This window comes from Pristiophorus japonicus, chromosome 1, assembly GCF_044704955.1.
Source record: "Pristiophorus japonicus isolate sPriJap1 chromosome 1, sPriJap1.hap1, whole genome shotgun sequence".
In the NCBI taxonomy this organism is placed as follows: Eukaryota; Metazoa; Chordata; class Chondrichthyes; family Pristiophoridae; genus Pristiophorus; species Pristiophorus japonicus.
In genome coordinates, this window is record NC_091977.1 from 204,316,669 (window position 1) to 204,332,048 (window position 15,380).

Genomic DNA, 15,380 nt, shown 5'->3' on the forward strand with positions numbered 1-15,380 from the left:
TTGATAATTGTGCTTGATACTCTGCCAGGTTCCTTGAGCGGAGGGTTCACGGCTGGAGGAGCATTCACTCAGAAACCTGCCCAGCCAGCGATGGGCAGTGGTTCATGGCAGGCGGGCAGAACACTGGGCAGCAGTACGACTTCACGACAACAGACACCGCAACCAAAGCCACACCAGACCAGACCAACAGCCCAGAGCAAACCTAACTACAATTTGAATTTTAGCGTGATTGGAAGACGGGAGGAACGAGGCATCCGTGGGCCTGGATTTGGTATGCTTTTGGTTTTTCTGTTTCTTATTTTAGCTTTTTAAAATTGTATTTTTCAACCGTCAGTGTTTTTTTTTTAACTAGTTTTAAATTACACACAATTACATAGAAGTTACAACACGGAAACAGGCCGTTCAGCCCAATCAGTCCGTGTTGGTGTTCATCCTCCACACAAGCAGTATGTCTCCTCTGTTCCCATACTCCTTTATTTCCCTTCCCTTCAACCACCTATCAAACCTATTCTTAAATGTTGACAATGATTCTGCTTCAATCACTAACTCCGCAGTGCATTTCACAACCCTCTGTTCTCCCACCTAAAACTCTTGCATTTAATCTTAAATCTATGTCCCCTCATTTTAGGTCCCCCCCACTGTTTCAGTCAATTGTGTCCCATTCCTGCATCATTTTAAACACCTCCATCAATTCCCCTTGTAATCTGTTCTGATGAAAACAGCCCCAATTTTTAAAAAACGTTTTTCTATGTCTTTTAATACTATTTAATGCTGATCATTAAAGGAAATGTGCACAGTAGATTTCTTTTGTTCAGTTGATCTTTTTTTTGTAGGACCAAAACCAAAAGTTTCTGTAAATGACTTTAAGGACCTGTTGTCTGAGCAAGGATTTTCCAGTACGGTGGACAGAAAAGAACCAAAAACTATTGCAGAAATGCGCAGAGAAGAGCTGATTAAAGAAATGGATCCTCTAAAACTGAAGGTTTGAAGAATATGTACATTTGTGCACAGACCTTGAATCGCTGTGTTTAATCTTGAGGCGTCCCTTTATTTTGTAACCTGCAGCACGGATTTAATTCTACGTTGAGAATGTAACTGCTGCCCCTGAGTTTACAATATTAAGAGAATAATAATTCTTCTAACTGAGGCTGACTCGTACTATTCTGGGTTCATGATAAATCTGGTGTGTCCCTGCTCCGTTCCACATTGGCAAAAGACCCAGACGGGAGATGAATAGAGATTTGTTTTTACACGAGTTGTTTTGATCTGGAATGCACTGCCTGAAAGGGTGGTGGAAGCAGATTCAATATTAACTTTCAAAAGGGAATTGGATATGCATTTTAAAAGGAAACATTTGCAGGACTGTGGGGAACTTCCACGCTGGGGGCTAAAATTCCCTGCCCCAGAAGGTTACCGCCCCCAAGATGGGAGCCTGTGCGGGGAGGCAGAGGGAAGATGAGGGGGGATGGAGGGGAGAGTGGTGGAGGTGGGGGGCGGAGAAACCAAGGGCGGGGGACAGGAGGAGCCACATTGCAGCGAAGGTCTAGGGGGGGCGAAGTGTGTTGGAGGGGCGGGCCTGGGGGCTCTGTGCCTCGGTGCGGGGAGTGTTCAGAGTGGGGTGGACGGGTTGACTGCGCAGATGGCGGTTGGTGAATGTGGTGTGGTTGGCTTCGCGGGGGCGTGGCTCCAGGGTGGCCGGGGCTGGGGGCTCGACATCCGGGGGTGTTCGGCATTTGGGAAAGATTCTGACGGGACGGGGCGGGTTGGGTGAGGGGGGAGTGTTCCCGGTGTTGGGTGGGTCCGGAGCCGAGAGGTGGCACGCTCTTGGGATGGGGTGGGCTGTTTGGGGCTGGGATTGGGAGAGACTTCTTCACTCGGGGAGTTGTTGGCCTGTGGGGTTCCCTGCCGCGGAGAGTTGTTGATGCCAGTTCATTGGATGTGTTCGGGAGGGAGTTGGATGTGGTCCTTGCCGCTGGGGGGGTCGGGGGGTGTGGAGGGGGCATGGGGGGGAGGTGCTGGGGTGGGTGATCAGCCTTGATCTTGTTGAATGGCGGTGCAGGCTCGAAAGGCCGAATGGCCTACTCCTGCACCTATTTTCTATGTTTCTATGAAAGAGCAGGGGAGTGGGGATAATTGGATAGCTCTTTCAAAGAGCTGGCACAGGCACAATGAGCCGAATGGCCATCTCTTTCTGTGCCTTAATGTTCTATGATATATGAGATGTGAGCGAGGAATGAGACAACTAAACCTGTATAATACTCATTAAATGTGTTCTGATTGTGTAACTGCTCAAAATCATTTAAAATGATCTTGGTCACCTAGAAAAGATAAATGAAATGTCCCAACAAAGAGAGCTGTTTCAGCTACTCGAGTAACATCCATTCATCCATTCATTTTAGTGGGTGTTATTGTTTTATTACAAAATGCCTTAAATTCTTTGCGATCTTATCTCATAATTGTAATACAGTGCCACATCATAGCTTGACAAGATGTTGACATCCCAGATATAAAAATTATGGCAGCTTAATAAGGATCATGAAGGAGGGTTTGTTTGGTGACTATTTAGTATTTTCAACTGTAATTGGCAAACTGTTCTTCATTTCCAATCCTTTAGCTGCTTCTAGCAAACAAAATGCTCTGGGCGTGAAATTCTGCAACTAAGCGCCGGCTGTTCAGGCCGGTTCTCGCTGGCCGTCCTGTGGCGGCCGCCATTTTGGGCAGGTCGGCAGCGCTGCCATTGCCTGCATTCGCTGGAGAAATAGTAATGAGGCAGATCGTGATGTCAGTCAGTGTGCAAAGCTGATTTGATGCACGACCTGCCATTTTCAATGTTGCCACTCCATTCATCGCCTTCTCCAAATCACACGTTCAGCAGTAGTGAGGCCCCCACCCGAGCTGTTAAAAGGAATCAGCAACAACTTGCAGCTGACTTGCTGTTTGATTTCTACTGGCTCTGTGAAAGTTTGTGCAACTGCTTGGAGCTTGCTACAGTTATTTCAAGTTGGTGAGGTAACCAGATGTGGTGCTGCTCACACCACTTGCTCCCAGTCATGGGGGCTCTACTTGCAGTGCCCCTCACGCTCGAGTATGACAGGGAGATGGAACGGAGGCAGCAAAGAGGACAAGCTGCTCGCAGAGGGAGAAGGAGTAGGGGCAGGAGGGCTCTCAGCAGGATGCCTTGCCCATTTAGGATCTTCTGAGAGCACTTCTCCTACCTGCACTTAAGCCAGGATGATTAGGAGGCTCTGCTTCACCAAGGAGATGGGTGTAGAATTCTGCCACCTCCTGGAACCAGACCAACAACTTCAGAGCAGGACAACAACGGCGCTGCCAGTGGCCCTCAATGTCACCGAGGCCCTAAGTTTTTTCGCCACCGGATCCTCCCAGTCTGGAGCAGATGACATGGCTAGCATCTCCCAGTTCGCCATCCATCGCTGCATCCAGGAGGTTACAGAGGCTCTGTATGCTGGGCGAAGGGGCGTTATTGTCTTCTCTCTGAACAGAGAGATGCAGGAGGAGACGCATGTGGCATTACCATGATATCGGGCTTCCCCATGGTGCAGAATGCCATTGACTGCACACACGTGGCTTTGCGGGTGCCGCATATCAATCCTGAGGCAACCACTCACTTAATGTGCAGTTGGCTTGTGACCACGCCCACTACATCATGATGATGAATGCCCGGTATCCTGACAGCAGTCATGATGCCTTCTTCCTGCGCCAGTCCGGTGTGCCACCAATCTTCTAGCCACCACGTCAACCCTGAGGGTGGCTGCTCAGAGACAAGGTCTATCCGCTCTACACCTGACTGATGACTCCCTTCCGCAACCCCACCACTTGCGGCCAGCACTCGTATAATGAGAGCCATACTGCCATGAGAAACCTCATCGAGCAGGCCATTGGGGTGCCGAAGCAACCCTTCTGCTACCTTGACTGCTTGGGAGGAGCCCTCCAGTGCACGGCGGGTGTCTCATTTTGTGGTGGTCTGCTGCATTTTCCACAACTTAGCCATCATGAGGGCACAGCCCTTGCCACCATGGGTTCCGGGTCCACCTTCGGAGGAGGAGGAGGAGAAGGAGGAAGGGAGGAGTAGGAGGAGAAGGAGGAAGGGAGGAGGAGGAGAAGGAGGAAGGGAGGAGGAGGAGGAGGAGGAGAAGGAGGAAGGGAGTAGGTAGGCAGCAGATCCCCGTTCCGGACGGGCTGTCCGTGAGCGCCTCATTAGACTCAGGTTCCAGTGAATGAAACCCCAGATTCCCATTGCTCACCACTTCCCCACCTTGCCATCCCTCTGTCATGGAACATCACAGCGTCCTGCTGGGCACAAAGCTGAAATGGGAGCCACCACAAAACAAACATTCCAAACATAATTTATAAACTTATCAGTTCCGATACTACACAACATCAACTTAATCACCCTTGTACATTTTAGTGTCTGTCTTTTGTGTTCCTTTTTCTACTCTAGTGTTCCTATGCAGTTCTACCCCAGTGGCTGCAGCATGGCTGGTGGAAAGCTGCTGAAATTTAGTGGGGGAGACTGAAAATGGCCTTGCAGGATGACCTTGAGCACTCTTGGGCCGAGAAGGCCCAGATGTAGACTGCACCACTTCGGCATGGGCTGGCTGGATGACGGACGCAGCAGGAGTACTGGCGTTGTGACAGTGGTGGGAGTAGGAGTGCTGTCAATCTGAGAGAGGAAAACAGCTTCTTGCTCCACGGAGCCACTCCCCCAGGGCAGCGCCTCAGCATCCCTAGCCTTCTATTGGAGGACAGATTGCTGGACTGCTGTGACACTCTGCAAGCCCCTTTGCACACTTGTAAAGCCAACCATGATGGCAGCAGTCTGATCTTGCATGGCAGAAAGGCCACATAAAAGGTTACTGCACAAGATAAAAGTTCACGGGGTTGGGGGTAATATATTAGCATGGATAGAGGATTGGCTAACTAACAGAGAACAGAGAATCGGGATAAATGGTTCATTCTCTGGTTGGCAACCAGTAACTAGTGCAGTGCTGCAGGGATCAGTGCTAGGACCCCAACTATTTACAATCTATATTAACGACTTGGAAGAAGGGACTGAGTGTAACGTAGCCAAGTTTGCTGACAAGACAAAGATGGGAGGAAAAGCAATGTGTGAGGAGGACACAAAAAATTTGCAAAAGGACATAGACAGGCTAAGTGAGTGGGCAAAAATTTGGCAGATGGAGTATAATGTTGGAAAGTGTGAGGTCATGCACTTTAACAGAAAAAAGATCAAAGAGCAAGTTATTATTTAAATGGAGAAAGATTACAAAGTGCTGCAGTACAGCGGGACTTGGGGGTACTTGTGCATGAAACACAAAAGGATAGTATGCGGGTACAGCAAGTGATCAGGAATGTCAGTGGAATCTTGGCCTTTATTGCAAAGGGGATGGAGTATAAAAGCAGGAAAGTCTTGCTACAGCCATATAAGGTATTGTTGAGGCCATACCTGGAATACTGCGTGCAGTTTTGGTTTCCATATTTACGAAAGGCTATACTTGCTTTGGAGGCAGTTCAAAGAAGGTTCACTAGGTTGATTCCAGAGATGAGGGGGTTGACTTATGAGGAAAGGTTGATTAAGTTGGGCCTCTACTCATTAGAATTCAGAAGAATGAGAGGTGATCTTATCGAAACATATAAGATTATGAGGGGCCTTGACAAGGTGGATGCAGAGACGATGTTTCCACTGATGGGGGAGACTAGAACTAGAGGGCATGATCTTAGAATAAGGGGCCGCCCATTTAAAACAGAGATGAGGAGAAATTTCTTCTCTGAGGGTTGTTAATCTGTGGAATTCGCTGCCTCAGAGAGCTGTGGAAGCTGGGACATTGAATAAATTTAAGACAGAAATAGACAGTTTCTTAAACGATAAGGGATTATGGGGAGCGGGCGGGGAAGTGGAGCTGAGCCCATGATCAAATCAGCCATGATCTTATTGAATGGCGGAGCAGGGTTGAGGGGCCGTATGGCCTACTTCTGCTCCTATTTCTTATGTTCTCATTAGAAAGCTGAGACTGCAGGAGAGCTTCCAATGCAGCACTGAAACGTTGGGTCGCTTCCGCCCGTGCTGCAATGGAAGCTGGGAGATGCTCATCACACCCAGCATCATATTTGGGTCCACAAGTTCTCTCATGGAGTTGCCCATCATTTCCATGATTGAAATCATGGGCTCTAAGCTCCGCACAAAACCCTGTGTAATGTTGGAGCTGGACTCCTCCATGCTCCTTGACGCTGACGAGGCCAGATTTTATTGGCCAGTAGACTGCACCCGATATTGGCCCCCCCCCGTTCAGCGCTCAGCCAACCAGCAGCACGTTTAGCGCCAGGTAAGCACTACAATTATTATCATGAGCAGGCAGCATGAATTTTGCGTATTGCCTGCACCACTTGAAATGGGCGTGGGCATTTTGCGTTGTCTGCGCCCATTTTTAGGCTATATCCAATTTCAGCCCCACGATATTTTCAAATCCATAAGGTATCAGTTGGTTATGTGACTTCCAATTTGATTAGAATTCTAGGGCAATGTATGATTTGTGGCATTTTGATTTATCTGCAGTCAGTTGCTGTTAGAAAGTGACACCTAAATAGTGAAAAGGGCTAATAGATACAGTAATGCTATTGATTTTGTTGCATCGTATCATCACATCTCTGCAGACAATGAAATTCATACTTCACACAGCATGTGTACAACTTGAGGGTAAAGTGAAGCATAGGAACAGGAGTAGGCCATTCAGTCCTTTTGAGCTTGTTCTGCCATTCATTTATAATGATCTGTACATCAACTCCTTTTCCCCACCTTTGCCCCAAATCCCTATGCTGTCATGTTTTGTGAACGCTTACTATGGGTGATGTTATTTTTCTCTATTTGAAAAATTAGAAGATGGCCAAGATTGTAAAATGTTACTGACTTATTTGTTTTCTTTCCTGTGCAAACAAATTTAATTTCTAATTCTGGATTACATTTTGGGAAACCCATGTGATTTTTGTGAAATAACCCCAGTGCAGATGCCCAGTGTCATTCCACTGCCATGGTACTATTTTTAATAATCATATATGAGAGACTAAGATGTTACATAGTTATTCAATAAATTCTCAAAGCTTATTAAAATGCGTATTAAAATTTTGATTGTTTTTGCTAGATCTTTGACTGGATTGAAGGTAAAGAGAGAAATATAAGGGCTTTATTGTCGACTCTGCACACAGTACTGTGGGAGGGTGAAACCAAATGGAAACCTGTGAGCATGGCAGATGTGGTACACCCAGATCAAGTGAAGAAGGTCTATAGGAAAGCCATACTTGTGGTTCATCCAGACAAGGTAAGGTCAACAACATGACATTGTCAGACAAATCAGTAGGAATAAAGTTGAAAATCTGGGAAATCATTCCCAGATTTTCACAATTAACATTATGAAAAGCATGCAGTATTTTAAAACAATTTCAAAGAAAATGGAATACTGTGATTGAATTTAAGTTAAGTTTTGCTTTTTGATATCAACAGGAAAAGTGGAGAGTTAGAGCCTAAACTACTATATACACACGGAGTTCAATAAATGATCACTAAATCCTGATGGGACATAAGAACATAAGAAATAGGAACAGTAATAGGCCATACGGCCCCTCAAGCCTGCTCCGTCATTTAATAAGATCATGGCTGATCTGATCATGGACTCAGCTCCACTTCCCCGCCCGCTCCCTATAACCCCTTATCCCCTTATCATTTAAGAAACTGTCTATTTCTGTTTTAAATTTATTCAATGTTCCAGCTTCCACAGCTCTCTGAGGCAGCGAATTCCACAGATTTACAACCCTCTGAGAGAAGAAATTCCTCCTCATCTCTGTTTTAAATGGGCAGCCCCTTATTCTAAGATCATGCCCTCTAGTTCTAGTCTCCCTCATCAGAGGAAACATCCTCTCTGCAGCCACCTTGTCAAGCCCCTTCATAATCTTATATGTTTTGATAAGATCAACTCTCATTCTTCTGAATTCAATGAGTAGAGGCCCAACCTACTCGATCTTTCCTCATAAGTCAACCCCCTCTTTCCCGGAATCAACCTAGTGAACCTTCTCTGAACTGCCTCCAAAGCAAGTATACCCTTTCGTAAATATGGAAACCAAAACTGCACGCAGTATTCCAAGTGTGGCCTCACCAATACCTTGTATAGCTGTAGCAAGACTTCCCTGCTCTTATACTCCATCCCCTTTTCAATAAAGGCCAAGATTCCATTGGCCTTCCTGATCACTTGCTGTACCTGCATACTATCCTTTTGTGTTTCATGCACAAGTACCCCCAGGTCCCGCTGTACTGCGGCACTTTGCAATCTTTCTCCATTTAAATAATAATTTGCTATTTGATTTTTTTTTCTGCCAAAGCACATGACCTCAAACTTTCCGACATTATACTCCATTTGTCAAATTTTTGCCCACTCACTTAACCTGTCTATGTCCTTTTGCAGATTTTTTGTGTCCTCACACATTGCTTTTCCTCCCATCTTTGTATCGTCAGCAAACTTGGCTACGTTACACTTAGTCCCTTCTTCCAAGTCGTTAATATAGATTGTAAATAGTTGGGGTCCCAGCACTGATCCCTGTGGCACCTCACTATTTACTGGTTGCCAACCAGAGAATGAATCCATCACAACATTTCTTTGTGATAAGTTCTGCCTGTCATGTGATTTGCATTTAGAGTTCCAAACATACAATGAAGTAAAACACACTGTCGCCATTATGAACTGGATATTAAACATATTTTTTTCTTACTATTAAGGCCACAGGTGAGCCCTATGAAGAGTATGCCAAAATGATCTTCATGGAGCTGAATGATGCTTGGTCAGAATTTGAAAACCAGGGGTCAAAGGCACTCTTCTGAAGTACAGAACTTCTGGATATAATAGATGATTCTGCTCCAAGTGTTATGTTGATCAGTTTTTATCTTCCCCTGGAACAGCCACTGCAAAAGATAATCATATCTTCAGTTGTCTTAAAACTTCACTTTCCTGAAATGTTACTGCAGAGCTGTAGTTTAAAATGTATGAAATTCTTCCTACAGACTCTTGATTGACGCACTTCCTGCATCATTAAAACAATCCTTTTCTGCTACAGGATGATAGCAGTGCTTCAGAGCCCTCTTAAAAACCACATTTTATCTTTAAGATCATTGCAGTGAATATGCTTTTGAAATCTGTTTGAAAATCCAGTCTGTGTTTTTGACAGTGAAATGAAAATATAGGGTGTAAATGTTTGAGAAGGCTTCACAGGAAGAATTGAGTAATATGAAGACCAGTTCTAAAAATGTACAGTTGTAGGCTTAGTAAGTTTACATAAAATATTCAACAATGCCTTGCCTTTAAAATTTAGAGATGAAGCATTCCTGTTGGCATGTCTCCCCTCCCTCCCTCCCCCTCCACCCTATTTTCTCTACTCTTTGTTCATGTTTGTTTGCCATATTTTGTCTGTAATTTTATCATGGCTGCCTTTTGTCGATTTCAGTTGACCTCCACCCAAAAATTTATTGGCCAGAAGTGATGTTTATTTTGTTAGCCTATGTAGACTATAATTTATTTCTTTCTGAAAGTAGAGATTTCTATCAGCAAGCCCAAGTTTTCTCATTTTCATGTTGATTTCTGTAATAATGTAAATTTACTGTTTGTGGGTGTATATTATGTTCTGTGAATTAGGGCGTTGACGTACTTTGAAGCATTATGTTCCTGCTGCAAATTTCAATGACTATTGAAAATGGTCATGCACCACATTCTAAGGTTTAGCATGTTGATGCTGCGATTTTAGCTTATGGGTCTTCAAGTGTCAGCCAACACCTGTGAAAAATGATTTGTAATAACTTAAAGTGAAGTAAATGATTGTTACTTTTTTCTTGTAAAAATTGAAAGTGTTTGCAGTTTACATTCCCTTTGGTTGACTATCCACTGAGCACTACTTTCCAAGAGGTAAGATTTAGGAAGATTTTATATTGCCGCGTACGTAAAGGAGAACATCTGCTATGCTTTCTGTTCAAAGGTCCTGTTTTGTATGGTCATTGTTTGTCCAGAATTAACTGATTAGCTTTTTGTTCTGAAAACAAGAAATGCATGAATGGTGAGGCTGCTCAGAACTGATACTGAATTACAATATCAAAGTCCGTTCCCTCCTGTTCTTGATGTGAAAGCTGGTTTGGATTCACCTGTATAAATGCTCAATTCCAAATCTAAGTACGCTATTTTGAACTGAAGTGATTTGCAGTTTAATAGGTTTGGTGCAGTGTGCTTTTATTCATACTATGGTAACTTACAGACAATCTCTGCACAGAGGATTTAGCTTACCCAGAGACGATACCATGTGACAGAAATCATGGTTGTAAATCTGGATCAACTAGGCACAACGTTCTCATGAAAAATGGGTTACGGTTGCCGTTTATTCAAAGGATGAGAATTAATGAAGAAAGGCAAGAGAGAATCTGTATTACAAACACTTCCAAATATTGTGTATTAAAACATTGTCATATGATGTGGTATTCCTAATATTCCATCGGTATTTTAAAGGTAATTTTTAAATCATTTTTACCTCTCTGCTCCCTTTTGTTGCCTCCATGTGTCATACATCAGGCAGGAGGGTGGAAAGACATGGGTCAGACTTCTTCATACCTGCCAACAGTAGTGTTGCATATTATAAAGTGCGTCTCCAAGGTGATTTTTTTTTCCAGTCCTAAGAGAGTATCCCACTACTGCAAGCATCTTTGTTTAGCAATCTGACTGAGACCCGGAAAAACTGTCTTACATCAAGGTTTGAATTTTGTGTCAACTGAGGCTGGGAATTTAAACCCATGTGTTCAACATGATATATCCAGCACCGACCAGAGCTCGACACACAATGCTAGACCGCACAGTATTTAACAAAAAAAGACAACATTTCTGATATTGTTGTGCAGTCAACCTGAAGAACCAATGTGTACCTTGTGAGAATTCTTTCATTGAGCTTTTCCTATAGGCAGATGTTTACCAAGTAACTGTTTGCTTGAGAATTACAATGAACAAAGATAATGATGTGGCTTACGAGGTGGTTTCACAGCTGAACTGTTTACATGTGCAGTGAACACTACTGTTGAACTTGAAACAAACGCTCATAGCACCAGTTTTTGGTATTCATTTGAAAGGCTAGGGCTGAAATGCTTGCTGGGAGAGTACATGTCAATTGAGAAGCTGGATCTCAATTTTTTTGCATATTTGTATATCGTTGCAGGTAATTGCTTAATGAAGGATAGATTGTGTAATTTTACCTGGGAACATGTTGAAATAGCAAGTGATGTATATTAGGAATTTTGTATTGCTGGGTTGGGACACTCCTAAAATGGCAGGTAAGAAATAGGGCATTGCAGCCATTTTAAGGCATTTGAGGAATAAATTCCAAGTGCAAAATGGGATATGTTTGTTCTTCTATCGACCTTAACTTATGGAAAATAATGATTTGGTTGCACAATTAGTTTTAAATCTAACATAGTCTTAATATCTGTGATTCTTCTGGGATATATTGAAGGGACTTGCAGAAAATAATCTTATTTTGGACAACTATCAAAATGTTACAAAAAGTTGCATTTTTTAATATGGAAATATTGTAATATCTATAGATTGTACAACAGCATATATGTATATATAGAACAAACAAAATTGAAACCTCAGACATTGTAAACAGGGATCCATGTAATAAACACAATATAGACTCTGTTAATTTAGTTATATACTTCTCTATCTGGAAATAAGTGTCTTATCTGTGAACTGCATTTATGGTTAATAAAACAGATTGATTTACTCGCTAGTTCATTACCTTACTTCCTCCGCTGTCTGTCACATTCATTCTGCATCAGATATGGCAAGATTTGTTTTAGATGTGCATTGTAGTGACACATGCACAAGCCTTTTCCTAATTTAAGTTCTCAAAGATTCATCACAACCCTTGTGGGTGATTAGTTGAATTAATTGAAAGTGAAGAGTGACCTGTAATTGTATTTTACTCTAAATACTGCATTCTATGTTCTGGGAGGTAAGAACATAGAACATGTTTGGAGGAACCGTTAGTATTTTTGTTTAAAAAAAAAAAAAAAGATTTTGCAGAAAACCTTTTTTTTGTTCCTGTACTTCGATTCCCTTTGTATAAACATAAAATTCTCATTTTGATCTAACAAGGGCAAGAATAAACACTGCAGGAGTTGCTGCTACACAGAGATTACTAATTATTTTGCATGATGCACAATTAACTTGATAAATGAGTACCTGATCTAAACAGAATGTACAGTAACATTCTTTTTCCGATAGTGATCTGTATTATCACTTACACCTAAGGATAAAGTGTAATTTGAATAATTTGAGAACTTAACCTCACCTTCCTCATTTCTCTATTCTACCCAATCTAGTGTGAATCTGTATAAACCTGTGGCGGGGCTAATGCTGTGTGAATGTATTACTTTGCGTAGTAACACCCTGCCCTCTCCCAAGTTAAAAATTAATATATTCCTATGTAATATTTGTTATTGTCAAGTGAAGTGCGGTAGCTCACTTCATTGACTTTTTGTGTTTCATGCACAAGGAACCCCTGGTCCCTCTGTACTGCAGCATTTTGTAATCTCTCTCCATTTAAATAATTTGCTTCTTTATTTTTCCTGCCAAAGTGAATAACCTCTCACTTTCCCACATTATAGTCCATCTGCCAAATGTTTGCCCACTCACTTAGCCTGTATATATGGCGGCCCCGACCTGCGAGGAAACACCAGCGGCAGGTCGGGGCCATAAAAGGCGAACAGCCCCTGGACAGCGTGGTGGCGTACCATTTCAGGGAGCAGCACGAGCTGGTGCAAGAGGGCGACTGGATTGGACGTCACCAAGGTCCACGTCGGTGAGAGGAGCGCACGTCAGTGATAGAAGCATGGGCAGGCACAGCAGGAGCGGCGAGTGATCATAGAGCAGCGTGATCAGGGCCTAGGAGAGACATGAGTTCAGGGCCCAGCAGAGGCGAGGACTCTGGGGCACCACGGGCCAGCCCACACTACAATATGTGTGCGCACTCGGTCCGTGCAGCAGAGCTGGTCTCCAGTCGTCTTGGGTAATCCTTGCTCTGGACCGAGACCTAGCTCTGTCAAGCCCGTGTGGTGGCTGGTGTGCAGTGGCCACCACACGTTAAAAAAATACACACACAGGCATCTTCCACCCTCTAACATGTATTTTTGGACCGGGAATATCAGGTTTTTCATCGAAACACCTGTGAACTCATCCCTTTTTGGTGAGGGACCATCAAAGAAGAAGATATATCCCTTTGCTGCAGCTTTGTGTCCTCACAGCTTGCTTTACCACCCATCTTTGTATCATCAGCAAACTTGGCTACATTACATTCGGCCCCTTCATCCAAGTCATTATTATAGATTGTAAATAGTTGAAGCCCCAACACCAATCCCTGTGGCACCCCACTAGTTACCGTTTGTCAACCAGAAAATGACCCATTTATCCCGACTCTCTGTTTTCTGTTAGTTGGCCAGTTCTCTATCTGTGCTAATATATTACCCCCAACCCGTGAACTTTTATCTTGTGCAGTAACCTTTTATGTGGCACCTTATCGAATGCCTTCTAGAAATCCAAATACACCACATCCACTGGTTCCCCCTTAACGGGTTATTATTTGGGGTGATCCTTCATCAGAACAAGATTTTATTAAATTTTGAAAATAGCTTGTGAAATTCTCAAAAACAAAAAGTGCACAATCTGGTGGGAATATAAATGTGAAAAGATGGGGAGTGAAACAGCAAGTAGAAAAATGGAAAGTAATAAGCAGTAAAAAGAAATGAGAAGCATAGTGCATTGTGAATATGTATAATAGTGGATCAAAATGTTACTGCAAACAAAAGCATGCAATGTAACAGAATGAATGTATTAGTTGAGCTCCCATGACATTGCATATTGGGAGTGTAATTTTCAGATAACAGATTTGAGGGAGGGAAATAATGGGACCAAGGCATGCAGACATAGTTCAGTCCCTATTTAACAGTCATGCATTTTGTCCATATTTTATATAATACTTTGAAAAAACTTATGGCAGTTCAGAAGGCCGAGAGGTAGAGGTGGTTGCAGCATAGGGGTTTCTCTGCAGTATAGGCTGAGGAGCTGGCTAATGTAAAACAATGTGCTACAGTGTCGCCACAGCCAAGAGGCTGTAATTACAATCATAAGTTATAATGGTAGCTACCTACATAAAATGTGGAGATAGGATATTACAATGGGAAAAGCTGACACCAGAAATGTGTACAGTGGTTTTAGTATATTTTAGGCCATCTAGTACATTACAGATAACATAAAGAAAACTTGTACATGATCTTCATCATACAGAAGTTTACTCAAAATGTGTATTTATATCTATATTTTCTACAAGGGCCAGATGTTCCATTGAAAACTCGCGAATGTCAACCTGCTCTAATTAAGAAATCCTTGAAGTGTCCACATTTTCATGCAATAGCGTTATGCCTGTAAGTGACACTGTGATGGCATTTTCAACGTTTGAGGTGTCACAAAGCTCCTGCCTGTCATACAACACCCACTGTTTTAATAAAACTTCTGCAGGATATTCATCTGTACATTTTCCCCGCAAATCACTTGAAACACCTGGGGGGAAAAAGCTGCTATTTTCCTCAGTAACTGAAATTTCTCCTATTCAAAATATTTCACTAACAGTTACATTTACATAATGAATTATCTTTTAATGCTTTTATTAAATCATTTATTTGAAAGCTTAGCCTGGATATTCCTGCCCAGAGCTCTGATTATTGTGTTTGAATTTTGAAGTCTGAGCATATGCGACATATCTATCGGATGCAGCAGTACATCAGTCTACTGGAATGTTCTTTAGCACAGTTACTGTGCAGTAGCATTTCTTCAAATAATTTTGAAAAACAAGATGCCAAATTTCAAAATCTGTACTGAGAAAGTTTTTTTTAATTGTGTCAGCAGCTGGTTTGAAAAGGAGGTAGTGATGGATTAGTAGTAAGGGTGGGTAGTGAGGTGAAAGGGGATAGCGGACACAATAGGAGCATAAGCATTGGGGGTTGCATGCGTGATTTGGGGGAAAAGGGTGCCGCTGTAAGTCAGATGTTTGACACCAGCCTCACTCTAAATGCTGCTTGGAACCATTGATGACTACATTTTCACACAAAGCGTAGCTGAGCAGAAATGTTCCCAATTGAATATTGGAAAGACCGAAGCCATTGTTTTTGGTCCTCACCACAAACTCCATTCCCGAGCCACTGACTCCATCCCTCTCCCTATCTTCTGTCTGAGGCTGAACCGGACTGTTTGCAACCTTGGAGTCATATTTGACCCTGGAATGAGTTTTCGACC

General features: G+C 43.0%; 1 protein-coding gene across 4 annotated transcripts in view; it reads left to right on the forward strand.

Moving 5' to 3' along the window:
* Positions 1-11,813, forward strand: part of gak (cyclin G associated kinase) — a 136,423-nt gene extending 124,610 nt beyond the window's left edge. For all 4 annotated transcript variants that reach the window (XM_070886283.1, XM_070886291.1, XM_070886296.1 and 1 more), the window contains 4 exons: positions 29-271; positions 834-982; positions 7,158-7,334; positions 8,783-11,813. In XM_070886283.1, coding sequence (XP_070742384.1) covers positions 29-271; positions 834-982; positions 7,158-7,334; positions 8,783-8,884 — 671 coding nt within the window. In that variant the 3' untranslated portion in view covers positions 8,885-11,813. The remainder of the gene's footprint in view (positions 1-28; positions 272-833; positions 983-7,157; positions 7,335-8,782) is intronic.
* The last annotated feature ends 3,567 nt before the right edge of the window (positions 11,814-15,380 follow it).